The 27,125-nt window shown below is 44.6% G+C and overlaps 1 protein-coding gene across 1 annotated transcript in view; it reads left to right on the plus strand.

The window, feature by feature from the left end:
* The window catches only part of LOC311244850 (uncharacterized protein), a 51,176-nt gene that overhangs the window by 12,875 nt on the left and 11,176 nt on the right, over nt 1-27,125 (plus strand). Inside the window, exons 11-21 of the mRNA XM_084334533.1 lie at nt 179-346; nt 3,780-4,356; nt 6,593-6,763; nt 8,752-8,923; nt 9,334-9,634; nt 14,469-14,563; nt 15,972-16,113; nt 17,281-17,421; nt 18,799-18,926; nt 22,762-22,828; nt 25,803-25,916. Of these exons, the coding sequence (XP_084190659.1) occupies nt 179-346; nt 3,780-4,356; nt 6,593-6,763; nt 8,752-8,923; nt 9,334-9,634; nt 14,469-14,563; nt 15,972-16,113; nt 17,281-17,421; nt 18,799-18,926; nt 22,762-22,828; nt 25,803-25,916 (2,076 nt within the window). The remainder of the gene's footprint in view (nt 1-178; nt 347-3,779; nt 4,357-6,592; nt 6,764-8,751; nt 8,924-9,333; nt 9,635-14,468; nt 14,564-15,971; nt 16,114-17,280; nt 17,422-18,798; nt 18,927-22,761; nt 22,829-25,802; nt 25,917-27,125) is intronic.

Genomic DNA, 27,125 nt, shown 5'->3' on the forward strand with positions numbered 1-27,125 from the left:
TAGTACTAATTCATATATTTGTATACCCAGTTTAATCACCTGTACATTGTATATTACTGTTGCACTTTACTGTTACATTTGCGCTCTGGTTGGTTGGATGTCAAACCTCTTTTCGTTGTACTGTACTTGTGCTGCATGATGACGACACATTTGAATGTGATGTAATGTTGTGTTCCAGGCTGCTCAGAACCTGGTGGTATTGTCTCGTGAGCAGGCGGGAGCTGAGCAGATCTTCCGTAACGACGGAGTGAAGCTCATTCAGAGGCTCCTGGGATCCAAGAGCGAGGAGGTGGTCCTGTCCGCCCTTAGGACCCTGGTGGGCTTGTGTACCGGCCATCAGTCCAGGGTGAGTGATTGTCCTCAGTATGTTTGTGTTACTTCTTGTGTACCGGCCATCAGTCCAGGGTGAGTGATTGTCCTCAGTATGTTTGTGTTACTTCTTGTGTAGCGGCCATCAGTCCAGGGTGAGTGATTGTCCTCAGTATGTTTGTGTTACTTCTTGTGTAGCGGCCATCAGTCCAGGGTGAGTGATTGTCCTCAGTATGTTTGTGTTACTTCTTGTGTAGCGGCCATCAGTCCAGGGTGAGTGATTGTCCTCAGTATGTTTGTGTTACTTCTTGTGTAGCGGCCATCAGTCCAGGGTGAGTGATTGTCCTCAGTATGTTTGTGTTACTTCTTGTGTAGCGGCCATCAGTCCAGGGTGAGTGATTGTCCTCAGTATGTTTGTGTTACTTCTTGTGTAGCGGCCATCAGTCCAGGGTGAGTGATTGTCCTCAGTATGTTTGTGTTACTTCTTGTGTAGCGGCCATCAGTCCAGGGTGAGTGATTGTCCTCAGTATGTTTGTGTTACTTCTTGTGTAGCGGCCATCAGTCCAGGGTGAGTGATTGTCCTCAGTATGTTTGTGTTACTTCTTGTGTAGCGGCCATCAGTCCAGGGTGAGTGATTGTCCTCAGTATGTTTGTGTTACTTCTTGTGTACCGGCCATCAGTCCAGGGTGAGTGATTGTCCTCAGTATGTTTGTGTTACTTCTTGTGTAGCGGCCATCAGTCCTGGGTGAGTGATTGTCCTCAGTATGTTTGTGTTACTTCTTGTGTACCGGCCATCAGTCCAGGCTGAGTGATTGTCCTCAGTATGTTTGTGTTACTTCTCTGCACAGGCATAAGTCACAAAATTACTGTTCGATAGTCACTGGGAACTATTTGAATACACGTTAACATTTCATTTTTACTTAATGGCAAACGTGACGTAATCAAGCGAGCTAGCCGGCTGCTGTCGTTGTTAACGGCTAACACTAGACCAGGCTAGCGTATTTCCGGGAACAAAAGCATTAATTCTGAACATTACATCACTGATGCTTGAAATGTGTGAACTTGGTGAAATAACATGGCAAACGTACAAAACGTTTTTCTGTCTCCAGTGTCTTTTTCTTGATCTTTCTTTTCCGTTCCCGCAGCTGTTTACACACTTATGTTACCTACAGGCATTAAAGCATTCCGTCTTGAGACGGAATTCCGTCCATTTGATTCGGAGTTCCGTCCATTTGATTCGGAGTCTGACGGATTTCCCGTCAATTGGCTACCTGGTATAATATGATTTGTAGATGCATACAGATTGAAACTAAATTGAGCCAATAAGGCGTCAAATGTCATGAAAAAGGGCATTTTCTTTTTCTACCGTGGCCACGCCAAGCAGTCATGGCGAGCAATAATGGCAGGACGCACGCAGCGACTCGAGACAGGATTACGCTAATAGTAGAAAAAAGTTTCAGTCAAGCGACCTGCACAACCCCGCCCCCACACACACACACGCTACTGCATCAAAGTTACTATGATTAACAAAGGCATTCGTTTTGTGGCATTAACGCTATAGTTACACGTTCAATAACATCAGCGTATTTACCCGACCATATAGCATTGTTGTTGGTCATTCATAGCTCAGTTCCTTCCTTTGCTCAGAGAGCCCGTACTGAATTGTACCCATTCTGCAATCTGTTCATAAAGTTTTCAATCAGACAAATGTATAGAAAAGCTTTTATTATAACATTCGTTGCAGTAAAATCATCATGCCTCGTTTGGTACTCCTGTTATTAGCTCCGGTACGTTTGTTATTGATTATCTCGTGTAAATCAATGGCGGATTTCCCGGAAGTAAAAAACGAATAAGCGCTTGCTGATTGGTGGTAAGAACAGCAGAGGCAGGTGCAAGCGGTGTGACATAATTGGCAGAATCGACTGTCAATCAAAAATCTACCTGCATTGCTTTGGTTGAGAGAGATAGTGCTATTAAAACTCATAAACAAATCTTGAGCAAGACAAGTTAGTCTGTTAGGTTATGAAAGCCAGTGAGTATTGTATGACTCAGACTTCAGCAATAATCATGACTCATGAGCATTAAAAAATAAAAACACACATGGCATGGTGGAATACCATAAAGTACCATAAGTACGTAAAGAGGCCTATGTTCATATCGGTGAGCACAATTTGTAACACAAAAAGAGAGACTTGTAGCCTATTTATTTATTTATTTAATATTTTATTTATTAATTTTATTATTATTATTTTATTTGTTGCCATGCCTAAAATAAGTCAAGCATAGGGCCAAAACATTTTCATAAACAATAATATAATTTTTTGTTATATGGTTATAATAAAAGCTTTTCTATACATTTGTCTGGTTGATTGATTGATTGATTGAAAACTTTATTAACAGATTGCAGAATGGGTACAGTACAGTATGGCTCAATACACAATTGTTAAGGGGATGCAGACCAGAGAGACTTTCATCTTGTTTACATCAGGGTCCCCCATTTTCAATTCATCATAACATATGACACACATGACATACAGATAGACAATACTGCTACATCTATACATTTATGAGATACCAGATTTACAAATACAGTATTGTTTGTGATAAAATAAGAGTCTAAAAAAGAGAGTATATACATTTGACGAAGAAACTACATTGGAGGAGGTTGGGTGGAGGGGGGGGGGAACTGTACATTGGAGGTGATTGGGTGGGGGGGGGGGGGGGCTTGGGTAGGCGGGTGGGGGGGGGTTACTGTACATTGGATTATCGACGAAACAGAAACAAGTAGGCACCCTTAAAACACTAACGCTAGTAAAAAGAAAATACACTGGAGGTTAAAATAAGAATATGACTTGGCCTGAAAAAAAGTTTAGTCAGGAGATTTTTTCTTTTTGCTTTAATCCCTGTACCTAGCTAGCTAGTTACCTAGTACCCAGCATGTCATTCAGTCAGTGGTGTAACAGTTAATAGGGTCCCCTCTCAATACACTACACAGTGTAGTTCCCGGTAAAAACAAGGGAAAATATATATTTTTTAGACTAAACGATATTTGCATAAACTATTCAATTTCAAGTTACTTCCTAGTCGGTTGAACTGTCGCTAGAAAACTAGCCGTTTGGATTCTGGGTGACGGTTAAATAGTTCCACGTCCCTCTCAACCTCTCTCAAACAAAATGTCCCTTCCTTTGATCTTCTCATCCTATGTTAAGTATAACCTTAGTTCACTGACTGATCTTTGATGTCGATATGGATGTATGTCAGAATAATACGTATAATAAACATAATTTTATAGCAGAGACGAGTTACGAAGTGCTTTACAAAGTAAATACGACATATAAATAAAAAACAAAAAGACATCTTGATTGTATAATAATGGGAAGGAAGGCTCTGTGTTCTGAGCAGAGGAACCTACGTCGCTCTTCGTAGAGACTTTTAGTCTGTGTTGCTGACGTCCGTCTTCCTGCTCCCAGACCATGGCCATCGTGAACGAGCTGGGGATGGAGCAGCTGTGTGGGGTCATGGGCTCCGGGGCCTCCACCGTGTCCTCCACCGGGGCCTCCACCGGGGCCTCCACCGTGTCCTCCACCGGGGCCTGCACCGTGTCCTCCACCGGGGCCTCCACAGTGTCCTCCGCCGGGGCCTCCACAGTGTCCTCCACCGTGTCCTGCACCGTGTCCTCCACCGGGGCCTCCACAGTGTCCTCCACCGTGTCCTCCACCGGGGCCTCCACCGGGGCCTCCACAGTGTCCTCCGCCGGGGCCTCCACAGTGTCCTCCACCGTGTCCTCCACCGGGGCCTCCACAGTGTCCTCCGCCGGGGCCTCCACAGTGTCCTCCACCGGGGCCTCCACCGGGGCCTCCACAGTGTCCTCCACCGGGGCCTCCACAGTGTCCTCCGCCGGGGCCTCCACAGTGTCCTCCACCGGGGCCTCCACCGGGGCCTCCACCGTGTCCCTGGCCGCCTGCCACCTGCTGCAGGTGATGTTCGAGGCTCTGACGGAGGGCATGAACAGAGAGATCAGGGGGAAAGATGAAGCCATACTCCCCGGTGAGACCAGAATCCCATTGTGTGTTTTACGTTTGATGTGGCTGAACATGAAAACACCCCAAAAAACACATTTTAACTCATTGACTGCCACGCTGTTTTTCCATCTTTAGATAGATAGATACTTTATTGATCCCCTTGGGGAAATTCCAGTGACATACACATACAGCTCATCGTCTCATTAACAACATCATATCACAATCATAAAATGTTTACAGTAACAACGGCACAACATAAATTCAAACAGGCATGTACATTTGTTGACGCATGTCGACTACAGAATGCCTGAGACACCATATGCGATTGTCGGCCGCAGCAACACCGGGGTGTCGTTGCGCGGGGAGGGAGGGAGGGAGGAAAGATTGTCCAGCAACGGGAGGGGCAGGGACAGGGGGATAGGACTTTGGTGATGAGACAGTCTTAGGCTCCCCCCTCCAGCACGCGTACTAGTTGGCTGCCGTCATAGGCGCCAGGCGTACACGCGGGAGGGGGGGGATTGGGTATAGGGATTGGGGGTGGGGGGGGGGGGGGCTACTTGCCACTCTTATCTCCCAGAGGGCCTTCGACTCCAGCAGCTCCCTGGTTCGACCTTGGTCCAGGAATTTGTTTTGGCTGAACTGACTGGCAACAATTTCTCCCAGCCACGTCACTTTAAATTTGATTTGAGTAGAGTGAAATATAACTATTGATTTGAGTGGAGTGAGTTTTAACAACTCCGTCCAAATGTGTCTTAATCAGTTCATTTTGGTACGTCCTGTCCGCGGTAAACGGATCCAAAATCTTCTTATTGCAGTCCAAAAGCTTCGATAATCCAAAAATGACCATGTCTTCAAGTTGATAGCCCGATTTTGATGTCCCAAGACGCAGAGAGGGTTAGCCTTATTCTGCTTCTTGACGAAGTATGCAATCCACTGATTAGATCAATTTCGAGTTGATTTGAGTATAGTCCGGCAACCGGCACGAAACACAGAGCATAGCAGCCTCTGGCTTCATGGAGCAGTAGAGGCGGCGGTAGGAACGGCCTTGAGGAGCCTGGGGAGAGGAGAGAAATGCGACTGTCTCTGGGAAGGGCTGGGAAGTAGCGGGAAGGGCTGGGAAGTTTACTCCCTGGCGCCAGCGTTATTGACCATTTTCACGATGTTTGCGGACCCATCGTATATTCTATATTATAGCTATGGAGACAATCGTATGGCTCAATTGACAGGCACTATTTATACTCCAACAGGGACAGTTTATTTCTACATACCTTCGTTTGTGCGCTATACCACGCAAAAAATCGCCCCATTACACAATAATCCAGGCTGGTTTTCTAGATTGTGAGATATAGTGTTTTGTGCGCGTATGCGTAAATCTTGTGGCTGCTCGCCTGTTTTCCGAAGATGTGATCATTACAAAAGCATGTTTTATGATGGGGTTCGGTAAAATAGACGTTACCTTTTTGTCAGCAGGTACACAACCATATGTTTCTTCACAAAGCCATCGGGGGGGGGGGGGGGTTCCGACGCTGCGATCATTACAAAAGCATGTTTTATGATGGGGTTCGTTGGGAGCCGGTTCCTAATTGTCCGATTCCTGGAATCGCATGCCTCCGTGACTATCGATTCCTCTTATCGCTGCCAGGTTTTTCCGATGGTTGCGCATTTTAAAACAATAGCGTTACCACCAGCATGCAGCCATAGAGCAGACTATTTGATTCCTTAAGGGCTCGAAATTGCCTGGTTTTTGGTCATATGCTCCCGAAATGCTCCCACTGTTTGACTGTTCTATGTGCAGTGAAAACTATGCCGTTTTGTGTGTCTCTCTCTCTCTCTCTCTCTCTCTCTCTCTCTCTCTCTCTCTCTCTCTCTCTCTCTCTCTCTCGCTCTCTCTCGCTCTCTGAAAGACCAGAGACAGAGAAGTCAGAGGAATAACGACCTGTTGAATGCAACTACGGTTCAATAGATTAAATTAGTTTAAGATATTGAACTGTAGTTGCATTCAACAGGTCGTTATTCAATAGATTAAATTAGTTTAAGAATAAAAAAATTCTAAAAATAAATTAATAAATTAATTGGTTTAAGAGAATCTCAAATACATTATTTTATTTAAGTATATAGTTAATTTTTTTTTTTTTTTTTTGACATGGGGGCTCAACAATAAATGACAATCAGAAATGTCAAGTTGCATATAGAATATGAACTTTGTATTCTGTTCATAAATTATTCTGACCGTTTATTGTTAAATGATGAATTTGACACAGAACCCTCCAAAGAGCTCCGGTCGATGCTGCGCCACCTGGTGGAGATGATGCCGGTGCCCAGCGTGTCGGCGTCCGGGAGAGACAGCGCCATCAACCTCCTGGTCAAACAAGTGCCCCGCAAGTCTCTGAAGAACCCCGACAACTCCCTCACACTGTGGGTGATCGACCAGGGTACGAGCCGCGCCCCAAATACACTCTCTCTAGAACAGACCTGGGCATTTTATGGCCTGGGGGCCATATCTGATATCTGATATCTGCCCCGATGACTGAAATAGCTGGACCGGGTATAAAAAAATAAAAAAAGATATTGTATAATTTTTTTTTTTTTTATATAATAATAAAATTCTAAATAACAATTCAGTACTTTTATATCTGTGTTAATTTGTTACATTTTGTTTCACTAAGTTAGGAAAGTAATGTTTTAAGTCAAGCCTGATGTTGCCTTGCACAAAATAATGATCCCAGTCTCTTCCACACAGTGAGGCGTACAGTTTATTAATTGAACAATGGGTATCGGATCGGTACTCGGTATCGGCTGATGCCTAAAGCCCAGGTATCGGTATTGGGACTGAAAAAGTTGGATCGGTGCATCCCTAATTACCAGTAGCAGCTCATCTAAATATATAATTTACTACTTTTTTACAATGGGAGATAAGCAATATTGAGCAGAATTAAGTTAAAGTTATCGTTGGTTCGGCCCTCCAACGCGGTTCAGGTTCCTTGTAAAAATGAATTGCCCACCCCTGCTCTAGAATGTCTCACAGCTTTTATTTTCTTTGATGTATCAAACAGTAGAGCTTTGGCACACCTGAGTACAAGGTGACTGGTGCGTAGGACCGATTTTATTTCATTCCATAATATTCAAATACAATATACCCATGGGCACGCTGTATCGCATTAAACATCAGCGGCTTGGGAGGTAGAGCGGTCATCTGGTAGTCGGAAGGTTCCTGGTTTGGTTTCCGCTCCTCCTGGGCAGGGTGTCGAAGTGTCCTTGAGCGAGACACTTAACCCCCTAACTGCTCCCGATGGGCAGGTCGGCACCTCTCACGGTCGCCTCTGCCGTCGGTGTGTGAATGTGTGAGTGAACGGGTCAAATGTGAGGAACAAAGATTGCAAAGCACTTTGGATAAACACTGCTATAATATAAATGCACCATTTACCATCAGGATAACGCAATAACATTTAAATTGCCTTGTGTACATTGACAATAAAGTAATCATCTTCTTCCAACTCTGACATTGAGTCAGCGACTCGGACATTGACTTAGCAACTTAGTAATTGAGTCAGCATCTCAGACATTGAGTCAGCAACTCAGACATTGAGTCAGCAACTCGGACACAACTCAGACATTGAGTCAGCAACCCGGACATTGAGTCAGCAACCCGGACATTGTTTGTTTGTTTGTTTGTTTATTAACACAGTTAAACAGAAGTAAAAACAATACATAATAAGTTATAACGATTGTGAAGGAGAAGTTAGAAGCCTAGAGGCTTATCAAGAACGTCCCCTGTTTTATAAAATCAAACATACAAAAATACAAAAATATGCATATTATAAAATACCAGAATACATTAAAAGATTTGTGTTAATACAAACATACATACACACAGTACATACATGCATATACTGTGTACATAATAATATATAACAACCCACCCACCTGCCTACAAACCTACCCACCCACATAACCAAATGCATACCTACATGTATGACCTGTTATCTATCTACTACTTTTGGATGAGAATTTTTGGATGAGAATTTTTTTGTAGTTTGCTTTAAAAATAAGCAGAGATGGAGATTTCCTCAGCATAGGATCAGCTGCATTCCAAAGATTGAGTCAGCAACTCGGACATTGAGTCAGCAACTCAGACATTGAGTCAGCAACCCGGACATTGAGTAAGCAACCCGGACATTGAGTCAGCAACCCGGACATTGAGTCAGCAACTCTAGACATTGAGTAAGCAACCCGGACATTGAGTCAGCAACCCAGACATTGAGTCAGCAATCCGGACATTGAGTCAGCAACTCAGACATTGAGTCAGCAACCCGGACATTGAGTCAGCAACTCAGACATTGTGTCAGCAACCGGGAGCCGGTGGTTTTGTGTTGACGTGGTTTTCTGGTGGTGTGAGTTGCTCCTCTTCCTCCTTCCGCAGGACTGACGAAGATCCTGGAGGTGGCGGGGACCGTCCCCGAGCTCTCGGAGGGACCGCCTCTCACGGAGAACTCCCACATGAGCTGCTCGGTGCTGCTCACCAAACTGTACGACGACCTCAAGAGCGACGCGGAGAGGGAGAACTTCAGCAAGCTGTGCGAGGAATACGTCCAGTGAGTTGCGTTTACCCACAATGCCCTGCTGCTAGTCTCCATTACTCTAGCCACAGGAATGTGTTCCAGCGGTCCTCACACTTATTTCGTAAACAAAACATGATCTAATTGTGTGTAAACTAAAGCAGCGACGGTGGCTCGGGAGTGGTCGTCTGGTAATCGGAAGGTTCCCGGTTCGATTACCCTTCCTCTGGGGCGGCGTGTCGAAGTGTCCTTGAGCAAGACACTTAACCTCCTAGTTGCTCCCGATGTGCAGGTCGGCACCTTGCATGGTCGCCATCGGTGTGTGAATGTGTGAGTGAACGGGTCAAATGTGAGGAACAAAAATTGTAAAGCGCTTTGGATCAAAGCTGCTATAATATAAATGCAGCCATTTAACCATTGAACCTGTTCTTGCCGTCTTCCTGCAGGGAGCACTTCAGCCGCTCGGGGCTGCAGGGAAAGCTGCGCTCCATCCAGACGGTGTCGGTCCTCCTCCAGGGGCCCAGCGACGTGGGGATCCGGACCCTGGAGATGTCGGGCATGATGGACGTGGTCATCTCCCTGTGCGCCTCCAAGGACGTGATCCACCAGCAGGTGGCGGTGGAGACTCTGATCCACGCAGCGGGCAAAGTCAAGAGGGCCTCCTTCATCACCGCCAACGGGGTGGCGCTGCTGAAGGAGCTCTACAAGAAGAGCGAGAACGACAGGATACGCGTCAGAGCGCTGGTGGTACGTGTTCTTTTTTTTTGCAGGTCTGAGTGTCCGGTAGATTTCAATCTACCGGACAAATGGGATAAATTCCGGTCAGAGTTTATTGAGCTTAAAAACAATTGATAGGCCTATATAAAGAATGACATCATCAAGGCATTTATAATATTTTAACTTAAAACTAGACTACTTTTGCGTATATACAGTCATTAATATATTCCAAATAAAATAAGTCCCTCGAGACTGCGTGCTGCTGCCGACTTGAGGTGTCGTGGGCAGTCTGCCCGACCTTAATAAACAGCAGTCTGTTATAATCACATTTTTATGAGCTAACGAATTCCGTTATATTGGACATTTGTATTAATTATATCAAGCGAAGAACTGAGAAATTTGCGCCGTGATGTATATCTCCACCTCCCAACGACTTGGTGCTGCTCATAATGTCCGGTGAAAATAATTCCCTCTAATCACCAAGCAGCCGGTCAATGACATCCTGTGTCAGCGAGCTGGCAGCTGATATATTTTACGTGAAGCATGGAGCAGGAGCAGACAGAGCAGAGCAGCGGTGTCAGCAGCGCCCCCACCCAACAGCTGAATTGCCAATGGCTGAATTGGAGTACTGCACCCTGCCAAGCCATGCTTCACGTAAATATATCAGCTGCCAGCTCGCTGACACAGGATGTCATTGACCGGCTGCTTGGTGAAGCAACGACAAATGTAATGATTGTTTCGTTCATCGCATAGGCTATTTAATTTTAGCCTATTTTAATACAATTCAAATAATCTAATTGTGTTTAGAGGGAATTATTTTCACCGGACATTATGACCGGAGAGATTAGATATGTCGGACTTCACCAGATTTTGCCAGTCAAATACCGGTAATTACCGGCTAACGGAAACGCTGCGCTGGCCGGTCGTTCATACTAACACAATTGGCAAGTGTTAGAGGGTGGGAAAGCCGGTGGGTGGGGATTGGACGTTGTGGACAGCGACTCCTCCGGTGCGGCGGAAGCAGGAAGTATCGGGGGCAGCGTGAGCCTCCCACGCGTTACTCCTCCTCGCCACAGAGAGTTCGAGCTGCTGCGGTGAAAAGATGCGACAGGCTGCCTCCTCGTGTACCGGAGGGGACACGTGATGCAAGGCTTCTGTCCTCACTACAACCGACCAGTGGGAGGCATAGTCTAGCAACGTTCAAGACAGGGGAGGGGAGAATTGGATACTACGAAATTGGGATGGGAGAAAAATTGAAAATGGGGGAGAAAAAGTGGAGAAAAAAAAGCCAGCTACAGACACTGCAGCTTTGAAGTCGGAGATTCTTCGCACGCTAAAAGCAGACATTTCTGCGATAATAAAATCAGAACTGAAGAGCGCACTTTCCAAAGACTTCAACTTTATTAAAAAGGAGCTACAGGAGTTAAAAGCGGAAATACGAAATAATACAGCGGCTATACACGAAGAGATTGACAAGTTAAAAGTCACAGTCAAGGAAATGGAGGCCGGACTATCAACGTGGGCAGATGAGGTCGCAGTTTTGCAAACCACAGTCAAGGACCTGGGGGCAGAGATGACCGGTATCAGAGCGAAATGTGAGGATATGGAGGGAAGAATGAAGAGGTGCAACGGAAGGATAATAGGAATAAAGTTATTATTAATAGGAGTGCCTGAGACCAATGGATCAAGTTCAACAGCCTCGGTCTCAAAACTACTTAAGGACGCGCTGCAGTCGGATGATGAGATTCTGGTTGATCGCTCACACCTGGGGCTGAAGGGATCAGACGGAAAACCACACGCCATCGTAGCTAAGCTACATTATTATCAAGATTGTGTCGAGGTGCTGAGCAGGGCGCGCACCCAAGCCCCACTGTTACACACCCCAGTAAGGGGACCAGTGGTGCAGTCGTAATATGGGAACTGCCCGGACGCCACGTGCACGCGCGCATGCGCACAGAACAGATGATTATTATGCAGAATAAATAGTAGGAAACATGTTTGTATAGGAAATTACTAGTTTTAGTTTAGTTTTTGTAAATATTGCCTTGAAATAGAGAAGCTGAAAAAGGTAGCAGGATGTAGCCGTCAATATATAAAGAAATTATATTGTCAACAGATATGGTTGAAAAACAAACAATGTTTTAAATATAATAGTTATGATTTCTTTAATTGAATGAACTTAAACTAGAAAAGTAAATACAAACTAAATTAACAATGTAACTTAGTTAGTTTACAGAAGGACAGTTTCCTTCTGAAGCACAACTTAATGCCTCATCCTTGATCCTTCCAGTCGGGACCATTTGTCACATAGTGAGAGGTTCCACAGCTCAAGCAAACCCCCACCAATTGGTACAGGCTTGTATTTTGGTTTGGCTCTTCTCATTCTTTGTTATGCTATCGGTATCCTATTATTATGCAAAGTCTAGGTGATAGATAAATGCCGGCCGCCGGGTACTTGGCGCACGGCGCGACGAGTCCAGTGAAAATTGTGAACGCATTTTTGTGTGCTCGCACGTGCACATCCGTGCGCGATTGCGCGAACTACTAGGACGCCGTGGTACCACCACTGCATCCCTGAAGGGGACGCAACACAAGGCCACAGACAGGGTAGGTGAGGGTGCAGTGACACAAAACCACGGAAACAATTTGCAAAATAATAGTATTTATTTATAAAACACAGCAACACAGAGATCAAGGAGGACTACCAGTGGTGCCAAATTAAATACAAAAGGAAATGAAATCCCACCCTCCCCTTTACAGGCGCTGATGCCCAAAAGTACAGGTGGTGGTGCTCACTCTAAGGCTGGTGTCTTTAACATCAGGTCACCTACGTGATGCAAAATGTAGACCCAGGGTATCTTCCTGTCCTCAATGTCCCTGTGTGCGAAACAAAAGATTAATACAAAGAAAAGGAATCACCATAGGCTGGGTGACGAGGGAACAAATATACAAAGGGTTAGGGTTAAACAGAAATGTGCAATAACAAGGAACACCAAAAGATACAATGTGGTTCACTAAACAATAGCACAAAGTACCAGAGCCTTCACCAGCTCTACAAAATACCAGAGCATTCACCAGCTCTACAAAATACCAGAGCCTTCACCAGCTCTACAAAATACCAGAGCCTTCACCAGCTCTACAAAATACCAGAGCCTTCACCAGCTCTACAAAATACCAGAGCCTTCACCAGCTCTACAAAATACCAGAGCCTTCACCAGCTCTACAAAATACCAGAGCCTTCACCAGCTCTACAAAATACCAGAGCCTCCACCAGCTCTACAAAACATACCCCAAAGAGCCACGGCTCTATAGCAAACGACAGAGAGAGGGAACTGACACAAAGACTGGGACATATGAAGGGGTGTGGAGCTTGATTGCTGACAAGCCTCAGCTGCTGCTGCTGTTGCTGTTGCTGGAGTGAGATGGTGATTGACCAGCTGCTGCTGGAACTGAGACTGGGAGACACCTGAGAATGGGGATATGTAAACACAAGAGGGAGACAAAAGACAACAACAAACAAAACATGCCTATATATACACCAGACAATATACATAACTCCCTCTATATATATATACATAAGGACAGGGTCCGTAACACCCACTATGGTCTGACGGAGTGGCTATCGCGATCTTTCCGGACTATGCTGCAAGCGTTGCAAAGGCCAGAGCTGCATTCACGGAGGTGAGGAAACTACTGCGCGGCCGTGATGACACCAGGTACGGCATTCTTTTCCCGGCCCGATTCCGCATCACGTACAATGGAGAAAGAATTCATCGATGCAGGTGAAGCGATGGGCTATGTCAGAAAGAACATTGTCCATGCAACAGAAGAAGATGTCTGGTAGGTTACCCTCTGTTCACACAGTACTGGCATTCTAAAAAAATCATTTAAAATAAATAAAAAAATACATGTCGAGATACTGTTTGGTCTGAACATCACTATAAACTTTTTCGATCAGAAAGAGGAGATATTCGGACATTTATACATTATCTATGCCGTGCAGATGTTGTGAATAATGTGTCATTTTAACCTCAATGGGATACTACTTGCTTAAATGTCACTGTAAAATCTGCTATTTAACTATCTAAGTGTAACGATCCACCTACTCAGGTTCAAGGATTTACCACTGGTTATTAAGCTATATAATTCACTCAACATCCAGCAAGTCTCTGATCCTATATAAACAGACCACACAGAAAGAAGAGATATATCGGTATGTACTTACTACTTATGATATACAGGTGATGTGAACAATGTATCATTTTAATTCCAACAGGATACTATGTGTATAGTCGTCGCTATAATGTCTACTGTATGATAATAATCTGTGTGACGGCACCTGCCTAGCACTGAGAATTCACCACTGGATATCATATATTAAGCTAAGTAATTCACTTACCATCCAGCAAGTCTCTGATTTTACCCAAGTAGAACTCAAAACAGAAGGCTTATAGAGAGAGAGAGATGTCAGCTGAAAATGATCCCCACAATACTATATGAACAATATATGAAATGCTTCTTTCTGAAAGAGCCCCTGAGGGTGTGCTACGTACAGTAAAAAAGAAAGTAAGTAGAAAAAAGTTATTAAGAAGTAAGTAACTCTCTGTGTTACAGGGTCTGTGTTTAACTCTCTGTGTTACAGGATCTGTGTTTAACTCTCTGTGTTACAGGGTCTGTGTTTAACTCTCTGTGTTACAGGGACTGTGTTTAACTCTCTGTGTTACAGGGTCTGTGTTTAACTCTCTGTGTTACAGGGTCTGTGTTTAACTCTCTGTGTTACAGGGTCTGTGTTTAACTCTGTGTTACAGGGTCTGTGTTTAACTCTCTGTGTTACAGGGTCTGTGTTTAACTCTCTGTGTTACAGGGACTGTGTAAGCTGGGATCAGCAGGCGGGACAGACTTCAGCATGAAGCAGTTTGCAGAGGGATCCACACTGAAACTGGCCAAGCAGTGCAGGAAGTAAGATGTGACTGGTGTTGTTTCATATTGTGTCTCTTTTTGTTTACTTTATTTAAATCACACAAATAATAGCCAAACAATGCCCTGCACCAGCAGACGGCACGTCCAAATGTCCCACTCACCACAAACACACAGAAAGCAATAGAAGGGTCAGCCAGTCCGGGGGTCGATACACAAAGGAGGTTCGTTGCCAGAAAAAGGGATTGTTCAATACTCAGGTTTAGTCGTCCAGTCCAGGGTCAGTACACAAGGGGGATTCTCAGCCAGTCCAGGGTCGATACACAAGGGGGATTCTCAGCCAGTCCAGGGTCGATACACACACGAAACACCTACTAGCTTTCTCCTCTCCTTCTACCACCACTCACTGTCACAAACTACGAATAATCAATCTCTCTCTCTACAACAACACACTCCAACTCGCTCAACATGACTCTCTACAAACTAGTGTTAATGAAGGGTGTGGTGCCAGTGTGTGCACGTGGGATGTGTCAAACTAATTATGCGCAGGTGTATCTTATCCGTTCTAATTAACTAGTGGGTGTGTCGGGCTTGTGAAGTGTGTGTGTGACTAGTGCTGCGCAGTGTGTGTTCCGTCATCTACCTAAATGCTCCACTCTGTCCGCAACGGACATCTGCGGGGAACGGGGAAATAAGGACACGTTATACACGCTCCCGCACCAACCGGGCGAGCTGTCTTTCCCCGCTCGGCGTATCCCGGCCACCTCGCTTTGAGTCTTGACGCGACAGCATTGTCTCGCCAGCCCGGAATTCCTCGGAGTGCCACTCGCTGTCACTTCCGGGATTCCCCTCGCTGCGGATGACGCCGAGCCAGATTCCTGCGCATACATACATACATACATACATACATACATACATACATACATACATACATACATACATACATACATACATACATACATACATACATACATACAATCACATAATAGACGATGATGCGTCTGTTTCTACCATTGTTTACATTTAGTCATTTAGCTTTAACACTTTATCCAAAGCGGCTTACAAGTTTTGTACGACAAGTCAGCAGGAAGGATACAACTGAGTAACAATGTTCATCAAAGTGTTCAAATTTGAGTGCTACAGTGTCGAGTGTATGTTAGTATATTAGGAAGAGTGCATGACAGTAGAGGACAGTAAGTCCAATCAGATATTGAGTGAAGAAGTGTGTCTTTAGTCGACGAAAGATTGGTCGGGTTTGGGCTGTCCTAACTGTGGTGGGAAGTTCGTTCCACCATTGTGGAGCGAGAATAGGCGGCTTCCCTGATGTTGTTTTAGCCTTGATTCCATGTGGACGTACAGCATGATTACCGGTATTATAAACAACGAGCAGCACTTCCCTGTGTTGTTAAAAAGAGACCTCTGATCTTCTTTGTGTCTCTTTGTGTCCCAGGTGGCTGTGTAACGAGTCTCTCCCCCCTGCCTCTCGCCGCTGGTCAGTGGAAGGCCTGGCGTACCTCACCTTCGATGAAGACGTGAAGGAAGACCTGGTGGAGGACAAGAGTGCTCTCCAGGCCATGTTTCAGCTGGCTAAGGTTAGAAAACGACACCTTTTCTTTCTTCAGACCATGTTTCAGCTGGCTAAGGTTAGAAAACGACACCTTTTCTTTCTTCAGACCATGTTTCAGCTGGCTAAGGTTCGACAACAACACCTTTTCTTTCTCCAGGCCATGTTTCAGCTGGCTAAGGTTCGACAACGACACCTTTTCTTTCTCCAGGCCATGTTTCAGCTGGCTAAGGTTCGACAACGACACCTTTTCTTTCTCCAGGCCATGCTTCAGCTGGCTAAGGTTCGACAACGACACCTTTTCTTTCTCCAGGCCATGTTTCAGCTGGCTAAGGTTCAGCAACGACACCTTTTCTTTCTTCAGGCCATGTTTCAGCTGGCTAAGGTTCGACAACGACACCTTTTCTTTCTCCAGGCCATGTTTCAGCTGGCTAAGGTTCGACAACGACACCTTTTCTTTCTCCAGGCCATGTTTCAGCTGGCTAAGGTTCGACAACGACACATTTTCTTTTCCCCGCCTGACTGAGCATTCTGTTTACGTAAAGCTTTCCTTGTCATTGTATCACGACAGAAACCCTACAGTATTATTCATAGTATGTTGCCAATACTTATATTCTCAATGTATTCACTGTCTACAACTGCCCTACACCGTATAGTAATCATAACTACCTACCTCATACTACATACTATAGTCTATGTATACCCATATAGCACATGTACAATAGTGCTGTATATACCGTGTGGATATATATATATATGTAACGGTTGTGACAACGTCACCTCAAACTCCGAGTGGGAGTTGAACCCCGGTCTCCCACACCGCGGGCAGCAACACAGACCGCTATACCAAGAGGTGAACTCACTTCTTTGTACCGTGTCTATGCGTCTTTTGAGGATGTGAGAGTGAGTTTAACCCATAGCACCGCTACTCACCCCAGCCCTTCGTGACTGTGCTTCACGATACCATCCGTTACATATATTTATTATGTATCCTTATCTGTCTGAATATACCTGCGTACAATCCTTCTATAGTCCTACTTATTATACACCTGCATATAACACATAACTGTCTGATAGCATGACCCTATGAGTAGTACATTACAACATATACCACCATTATAGTCAGAAATATACTGTGTTGGTTTGTCGAGCCGTCAGCGGTGTGAATAGCTCTCTGCTCCGCGTGTTCCCACAGTCCGAGGACAAGACGGTGCTGTTCGCAGTGGGCTCCACGCTGGTGAACTGCACCAACAGCTACGATGTGGAGAAGCCGGACCCTCAGATGGTGGAGCTGGCCAAGTACGCCAAGCAGCACGTCCCCGAGGAGCACCCCAAGGTGCCGGTCCAGTCTCCCTGTTCTTTTTTTTACCTTTTGAAAAGTGGAATCTGTAAAAACCCACACATCAGACCAAAATATAAACAATGTTTGCTTGCGAGCTCCACTTGTCTGTTAGTGCTATGGGGGCTAGCTGACAATGTTTATGAAAACCGGCCCCAGATTAGGGTCCTTTGTTCAGCTTTTAGGCGACGGCGGAGGATCCTGGTTTGAAGCCCATTATAGCAACTAGTGGGCCACGCCCAGTAGAACTGGTAATCCCACGATCTCTGGACGCGTGGGTACTTCTCTGTCACCGTATAGGCCCCATCTTTCATATACAAATGAGAGTATACCCTAAACGAGGAAATGTGAGCATGGATGATCGTTATCAGAAAATCCATGTTCAAGTCGGCTACAGCCCAGATGGGACCGGGTCGTTGTGAACTCTTTTTGGCATTTGGCAGATATCGGCATTAAAATGTAATATCGGAAATTATCGCTATCGGTTTTAAATTATTAATATAATTATTTTTTTCTTCATTTATTTAACCTTTATTTATTTACCCAGGCAAGCAAGTAAGAACAAATTCTTATTTTATTTATTGTGAAAAGTATGCATAATGTTTTAATTCCACGACAAGAGATATGTAATGTTAATGACCTGAAATTATAAAAAAAAAAAATGGGGGGGAAACCCTGCATATATCGGTATCTCGGTTGATATCAGTATCGGAAATTAAGAGTTGAACTACCGTATATTGGATATCGGCAAAAAAGCCAACATCGAACATCCCTAATAAATACAGAGGCGACACACACCATATACAAATAACAGAATATTACCTAGTTCAAGTTTCTTTAATAGTTGTCATACAGAAGTACAGAATACTTTTATACAAAATGCTTCTTTCTGTTACGCTCCAGAGACTGTGCTAGACAAAAGATAAGTATGAAATAAAATAGTATAGCATGTAAAAAAAAGAAGTAAAAATAGAAGTCACGTACGTAGACAGTGTTCAGTTTATACATATGTACAATGTTCAATGCAGAATAGAAGTAACTGAGTTACCATACAATATACTATGCAATATACTAATATACAATACTATATAGTGCAAAGCAGAAAGTTACATGGTGGTTACATGGTGTTACAAATACGATAATAATGATAATGACCAACCCACGTACGTCACAACAATATAATTAACTCTGTTAATTCTTTCCTCGTATTTTTATTTTCAGTGTAAACAATATAATCATCTCTGAATATAAAGAAATATGAGAAAAATAAACGGTGTAAACAAAGGTGCAGATGACGGCCTGTAGCCCCATCAGTTGTCCACAGTGTTGTTCCGTCATGAAATGAACTGTTGTTTGCCGTTTCCCGTCTGGCAGGACGCGCCCTCGTTCGTGGAGCAGAGGCTGGTGAAGCTGCTGGAAGCCGGTGTGGTGTCTGCTCTGGTGTGTATGGTGAAACACCAGAGTCCGGCCCTCACCGAGTCCTGCAGGGAGTGCATCGCCAGGTAGGCAGCGCTGCCTGGGTGTAACTTTAGATAGAAATCAACCAGACAACAGTACAAACACCACACGGGCACAAAGGACAGTGGCCCAGAACAGCAGAATAGACTAAACAACAACAACAACAACAACAACAACAACAACAACACAAACACGGACAGAGCTTCACCTACTGAACCATGGTTAAAATGAAAAGCTAAGAATTAATCAGAGCAACGGCATGTGGGATGAAATACTTCTTCAATATGTTTCTTGGGGCTTGAGGAACTCTAGAGCGCCTTCCAGATGGAAGCTTGTCAAACTCGCCATGAAGGGGATACAGAGGATCAGACGATATTTGTTGAGCCTTGTCCCTATTCCAGAGGACATCAACTTGTTTTTGTAGTTTCCCTATAACCTTACTGGCCATGTTAACAATCCTTGCCAGTTCGTTCTTATTCGTGGCCCCCAAGAATACCAGGTTGAGATATCAAATGTTATATAACACTTTCAACAAGACTCTTGTGGGGCTGACCCCTATTAGTCGGATAGTCGACTAATTGGTCGAAAGGAGCCGTAGTCGACTGCCAACCTCTTAGTCGAGAAAAAAAAAAAAAAAAAAAATTATATTTTTTTTATATTTTATTATTACATAAACATAAACATAACAACATAAAATTAGATATACAAGCATTAATTAACAGTGCACATCCAATGAAATCACCATTTAAATAAATGTGTTATACAAGATATACACCTAATACTTACTATCTAATACCCTACACACATATGCTCTCGCTCGCTCCCCCCCCCCCGGTCCCCCCCTTGGATAATCCATCCATTATCATTCGCTCCTAACCAGGCACTACATGCTAGCTTTTATTCTCTCCACCACTTCTAACCACATTGTAATTTTGGATTTCACTGAGACCCAAAATTCTTGCTGTAGATATTTCTAGATAAATCACATCGAGATATGTAAGAATCCAGACCTTCCGGCAAATCTTTTCCGGTTGAAACCATCGTGATGCTATCAGCTTTTTAGCCGCTGTGATACCAGATTAAACTAATCTCTTTAGCTGTATAGGGACTGCAAACTCAAAAACATCATTCAACAGCAATACAGAGGGGTGTACAGGTATATCCAGAATTAAGAAATTTGATAATTGCTGGGACACTTCTTTCCAGAATATCTGGTGGGCAATCCCAGTACATGTGCATAAATGTACCCTCATCCCCATTTGTACATAAGGAGCATCTGGAGTCTTGTTTAAGTCCCATTCTGTTCAATCTTATAAGAGTCAGGTATGTCCTATGAATATAGTTAAGATTAATTTGTTGATGGTCCGGGTTACGTGACGCAATTCGAAATATTTATAAATTTTTTATCTTTTAATTTTTTTTATCATTCTTTCCAAAAGAAAAGAGGCCTAGAAGCGTGGCTAACGCTAATGGCACGCATACCAGAGGCTAACTGCCTACGAAAACAGGCACAGAGGCACTGAAAGAGGATTTCACCCATCTAATGAACACACTAGACTAGACAATATCAAGATGTATCCATCAGTGGACCAATTGCATGCTTTTGCACAGAGGACAAGAAGCCTTCAGTCGACTCCTTCAGACATTAAGCACCCCCCACAGCCCAAATGTAATGATAAAAAAATATATATATATATATTATACTTTTTTTTTTTGTCGACTAATAGTCTATTAACGGCAAATGTTGCCCAATCATAGTCGACTATCCAAATCCTTAGTCGGGGACAGCCCTGAACTCTTGTATAGCAGCTCTAGAATATCCCTTAGAGCAAAACTGTTCACCTTTCTTAGAAGATACAAACGTTGCATAGCCTTCTTTACTTCTCTTTTCAGCCGCTCCCCTTTCCATATGAAAGGAGTAAGGCTGTCAAATATATCGCGTTAATATCGCGTTAACTCCCGATTCTATTAATGCCACTAATTTGTTTAACTCAAGATTAACTAAAAAAAAAAAAAAAAATTTTTTTTTTTTTTTTTTTTTTACTAGACTTCACTCAGGTGTATTATTGATGCTCTCATTGATACTATGTTTGTTTCTGAAGTGTGTGTGTGTGTGTGTGTGTGTGTGTGTGTGTGTGTGTGTGTGGTGTGTGAGATATATAGAGAGAGGGGGGTGAGAGAGATGAGGAAGGGGCAAAAGAGAAAAAGAGCTGGGAGAGTGTGTGTGAGGGAGAGAGGGGGGTGTGTGATTAATCAGCCCTTGTGTGTGTGAATGTAACAAGTTCCTAACGTTTTCTTTCCCCTATTATTTCATGCACACTTTATTCATTGTTTTAAATTATTATTTTCTTTTAAGTTATTTTGTGCATCACTCTGTTTTGAATTTGATGCAAATTTGCAATGCATGAGGGTCATCCTTTTGTGTTAAATGGCTGCACAAAGCAAGCATTTGTTGACTCGCATGTTGATAAGAGTATTAAAACTTGGAACTTGAAAAAGATCTGTTTAAGGTAAAAAAAAAAAAAAATGCGATTAATTTGCGATTAATCGCGAGTTAACTATGGACAATCATGCGATTAATCGAATTAAATATTTTAATCGTTTGACAGCACTAGAAAGGAGGCGTCTTCCCGGTGTTTGTGTTAGTTTGTGGTGCTTAGAGATGCGCGGGTTGACTCGAAAACCACGGGTACCGTGGATTTATCCGCGCTTCGGGCGGATTAGGGTCAACTGAAAAAAACGTTGAGTTCGGGGCGGTCGGGTATGCGGGTCAAATGGCGCGTCACGCTACACAAAATAGTTGTAGACTAAATGAACTAATAAACGTCTCTAAGCTCTGTGCTGTGCATCCCGGCTACAAGCGCAGCAAGCGAGCGCACATTCAGCTTGGCTGGACGAGTGATGGAAGCGCGCCGTAACAGACTCAGCCCAGGCACCGTGGACTACATTTAATTTCTTCAAAGTGCACCGTGGACTGACTGGACTAAATTGTATTTTTTTCATAGTGCAGCCAAGGAGCACAGTGAGTAGAAACAATGAGCAATATAATACTGTACTTGGATTTATTTTCATTAAAGGCTATTTACCATTAAGCCTATATGTAGGCAAATGTTTTTCTTAACATTACGAGACGAGACTATTGCCGACCTTTTTGCAAAACACTTGCGGTAATACTTAGGCTATTTGTATCATTAAATTACACAAAGATTTGTAAAATAACATTATATTATATATATTTCACATATTCCTGTCCTCGCAGTTAATTCCATAACGTTTTTGAAGTTGCCTTTCAATAAATGTGACAAGAAACTTTGGAATATTGCCTGAATCCTTTATTTATTTATTTATTTATTCACGGTTCGTCGGGTCCGGGTCATTGTTTTATCTGCATGATAACGGTTCGGGTGGGTTCGGATGCGCTCTCATGCCGGGTCGGGTGGGTGCAGGTAAAAAAAAAGTGACCCGCGCATCACTAGTGGTGCTTAACCACGTCGTTATAGTTCCAAAATGTAACGCACCTAAAGGTGAAAGAGGTGGCGTGCCGTAGACAAAAAAATGTAATAAAAAAAATTCGAATGTTGATTTATAATTCGAATGTCAACGTTATGAATGAAGCTTCGAACTATTTGGTACAGCCCTAGCGCGCACAAATGTACATTTACATAGTAATTTAGCCGACTCTTTTATCCAAAGAGGTATCGTGCGCACACACACACACACACACACACACACACACACACACCCAGACCTTCAGGACGAATCATCAAGTTTACTGATCTCAGTTTATTTTGGCCAACGTCGAGGAACACGCTCAGCGTTTTGGCTGAGTGGCCTCCGTCGGAGCCTGAATTGATTTTATTTCCCCGTTTCTCGCTGCAGGGTGTTCTTGGCGTTGGTGGAGAGACAGGAAGACAGGGGAGCGGTCGTGGCCCAGGGTGGAGGAAAGGTAGAGCCCTCACTCACATACAGTATTGGCACAATTTTTACAGTTTTAATAATAATAATATCTTAGATTTATATAGTGCCTTTCAGGAGACCCAAGGCGCTTAACAGGAGGGGGCAGCTAGGGGAAGGGGATCAGGGAACAACGTAACAACAAAGTAAAAAGGAAAGAAAAGGAAAAAAAAGAGAGAGAAATCAGGCAGTCATTTACAAATTTGGTGAAGAGGTGGGTTTTGAGTTGGGATTTGAAATGCAGGGATGTAGCACTACGGATGTTTGGAGGGAGTGAGTTCCAGAGGGTGGGTGCGGCAACAGAGAAGGCTCTGGGACCAACAGTCCGCAGGTTGGTGGTGGGGATGGAGAGGAGACCGGAGTCAGAGGACCGCAGCCTCCGGGGCGGGACGTAGGGATGGAGGAGGTCAGCTAGGTACCGGGGGGGGCAAGGGAGTGAAGGGCTTTGTAGGTGATGAGGAGGATCTTGAAATTGATGCAGGACTTGACTGGAAGCCAGTGGAGGTGGATGAGGGTGGGGGTGATTTGGTGCCAGGACTTGGTGCGGGTGAGAACCCTGGCAGCAGAGTTTTGAACGTATTGTAGCCTGTTCAGGGCATTGCTGGGTAGCCCTACGAGAACAGCGTTTGCGTAGTCGAGATGGGAGGTGACGAAGGCGTGAAGAGTCTCTGCTACAGAGTCGGGGAGAGATGGCCGGAGTCTGGACATTTTCCTGAGATGGAAAGAAGCTGATTTAGTTATTGATTTTATATGGGAATGAAAGGAGAGGGTGGAGTCCAGTATGACACCTAGGTTGCGGACTTCTGGGGAAGGGTGGATTAGGCAGCCATCCACTTCAAGGAGGAGATCTCCAACCTTCTGGAGCAGTGACTGCTTGGCCACAACCATTAGCTCAGTCTTCTTGCTATTTAGCTTCAGGAAATTGGATGACATCCAGGCCTTGATGTCAAGGAGGCAGTTGACAAGGTGCTGTGGGGGGAGAGGAGAGGAGTGGAGGGTGAGGTGCTGATGTAGAGCCGAGTGTCATCAGCGTAGGAGTGGAAATTGAGACCATGTTTCCGGATGATGTGACCAAGGGGGAGCATGTAGATTGTGAAGAGGAGTGGACCAAGAACCCTGAGGCACACCTTGGTTGACTGGGGCAGGGGTGGAGGTGGAGGTGCAGATGGAGATGGACTGTTTTCGGTCAGTGAGGTAGGACTCTAACCAGGTGAGGGCAGTCCCAGTAACACCCAGGTGGTCAGAGAGGCGGTTGAGGAGAATGGAGTGGGAGACCGTGTCAAAGGCCGCAGATAGCTTCAGGAGGATGAGGAGGCTGTCTGATGTGACCGGAGTCGGAGGCAATGAGGAGGTCGTTGGTGACCTTGGTGAGGGCAGTCTCGGTGCTGTGGTGTTTCCTGAAGCCGGATTGAAAGGGTTCATAGAGCTCCATGGTTGGACAGGTGTTGGTGCAGTTGGGCAGCCACTGCTCTTTCCAGGATCTTGCTCAGGAAAGGAAGGTTGGAGATCGGCCGGTAATTCCCAAGGTCATCTGGGTCCAGACCAGGCTTCTTCAGGATGGGCGTGACTGATGCTGTCTTGAGGCTAGAGGGTACCCTGCCCGATTCCAGGGAGGAATTAATTATTCCCACGATGGTAGGGCACACAGTTTTGTCTCTGTACACCTGCCACCACAATGGACTTTAAATGAAACAATGTGCTTTAAGTGCAGACTTTCAACTGAGGGTATTCACATCCAGATCAGATGAACGGTGTAGGAATTACAACAGTTTCACAACATGTGCCACTGCCCCCCCCCCCCTTTTTTTTAAGGGAACAAATGTAATTGGACAATTGGCTGATACATTGTGGTGGTGTACAAAGACAAAATTATGAAAATGGCATCCAAATATTTATGGCCTTGACTGTACAGTATATATATGCAGTAATCCTCCACGCTGGTCTGATCTCTCTCTGAATCTAACCTCCTGCCTCCTCAGGCTCTGCTCCCTGATCTCTCTCTGAATCTAACCTCCTGCCTCCTCAGGCTCTGCTCCCTGATCTCTCTCTGAATCTAACCTCCTGCCTCCTCAGGCTCTGCTCCCTGATCTCTCTCTGAATCTAACCTCCTGCCTCCTCAGGCTCTGCTCCCTGATCTCTCTCTGAATCTAACCTCCTGTCTCCTCAGGCTCTGCTCCCTGATCTCTCTCTGAATCTAACCTCCTGCCTCCTCAGGCTCTGCTCCCTGATCTCTCTCTGAATCTAACCTCCTGCCTCCTCAGGCTCTGCTCCCTGATCTCTCTCTGAATCTAACCTCCTGTCTCCTCAGGCTCTGCTCCCTGATCTCTCTCTGAATCTAACCTCCTGTCTCCTCAGGCTCTGCTCCCTGATCTCTCTCTGAATCTAACCTCCTGTCTCCTCAGGTTCTGCTCCCTGATCTCTCTCTGAATCCAACCTCCTGTCTCCTCAGGCTCTGCTCCCTGATCTCTCTCTGAATCTAACCTCCTGCCTCCTCAGGTTCTGCTCCCTGATCTCTCTCTGAATCTAACCTCCTGTCTCCTCAGGTTCTGCTCCCTGATCTCTCTCTGAATCTAACCTCCTGTCTCCTCAGGCTCTGCTCCCTGATCTCTCTCTGAATCTAACCTCCTGCCTCCTCAGGCTCTGCTCCCTGATCTCTCTCTGAATCTAACCTCCTGCCTCCTCAGGCTCTGCTCCCTGATCTCTCTCTGAATCTAACCTCCTGCCTCCTCAGGCTCTGCTCCCTGATCTCTCTCTGAATCTAACCTCCTGCCTCCTCAGGCTCTGCTCCCTGATCTCTCTCTGAATCTAACCTCCTGTCTCCTCAGGCTCTGCTCCCTGATCTCTCTCTGAATCTAACCTCCTGCCTCCTCAGGCTCTGCTCCCTGATCTCTCTCTGAATCTAACCTCCTGCCTCCTCAGGCTCTGCTCCCTGATCTCTCTCTGAATCTAACCTCCTGTCTCCTCAGGCTCTGCTCCCCTTGGTGTCTGAGAGCACCAGTGTGGGGAAGATCAAGGCAGCACAGGCCCTGGCCAAGATCACCATCACCGCCAACCCAGAGATGGCCTTCCCAGGGGAGAGGGTGAGAGGCATGACTATACTAACAATCCTCTTAAGATAACAGGGTATCTATCTGCAGGGTATTGAAAAGTGTTACATTCATAATTCTCAATTTAAGGTATTAAAAAGTCTTAAATTGTATTTGCACAGATATATACAAAAAGTTTGGGGGGGGGGGGCTGTCTGAAGATTAAATAATAGTAAATATATTAAATGTTTTTGTATTCAAGTCGTCGTTTTTCGCGGGACTACCAGGAGCTTGGTGCGTCTGGCAAGTGGCAAGAGCTAGATTTTTGCTAGTATGGTTGTGAAATTGGTATTAAATTAAAGTGGTATTAAAATGGTCTTTTAAAAAGTCTTAAATTGTACTTGTTGAAACCTGCAGATGCCCTGCTAAAGATCCTCTTAACTCATTGGGCGCCACTAGGGATGGGTACCTTTCACATTTGAACCGATACCGGTACCTGTGAATCGATACCGGTACCCAACGGTACCTTTTTTCTGTACTTTAGTCTCAAGAAATTTTATTTACCTACCTCAGTCGTAAAAAAAAAATCCAAACTTCAAATAACTACAATTTCGACAGTTTTCGGCTTGTCATTGCTCCGACTGCTTTGTTGTTGAATCAAGTCAAATCCTAGGTAAGCATATATTGTGCGTGTGAACGTTGACATGAAAAGAAAAAAGTAAAAAAAAATTAAAATTAAAAAAAGAAATAATAAAAAAGATTTTCCTATTTTTTTTTTTTTTTTTTTAAATCGGTTTCTCACTTGATTCGATACTCGGTAGTACCGACGTGTTTCGGTTCGGTGCCTCAAAAGTACCGAATTCGGTACCCATCCCTAGGCGCCACCCTCTTTCCCCATCTGTACTCAATGGCGCCAGCGTTATTGACCATTTTAGCGATGTTTGCAGACCCATCGTGTGTTCTCTGTTATAGCTATGGAGACAATAGTATGGCTCATTTGACAGGCATTGTTCATAGTCCATCACTGACTAGTCAGTTCATTTCTACATACTGTAGTTTGTGCGCTATTACACGCTAAACATGGCCCCTTTCCAAAATAATCCAGTCTTTTCATAGATCGCGAGATATGACGCGTTATATGCAATATGCCCAAATCGTTCTGGTTGATTGCCTGAAACCCCAAATACTTCCAAATCAAAGGTATATACCATTATGTGTCTTCACAAAATCATCAAGGGGGGGGGGGGGGGGGTTAACTAGAAA

This window comes from Notolepis coatsorum (assembly GCF_963971535.1).
Source record: "Notolepis coatsorum genome assembly, chromosome: 18".
In the NCBI taxonomy this organism is placed as follows: Eukaryota; Metazoa; Chordata; class Actinopteri; order Aulopiformes; family Paralepididae; genus Notolepis; species Notolepis coatsorum.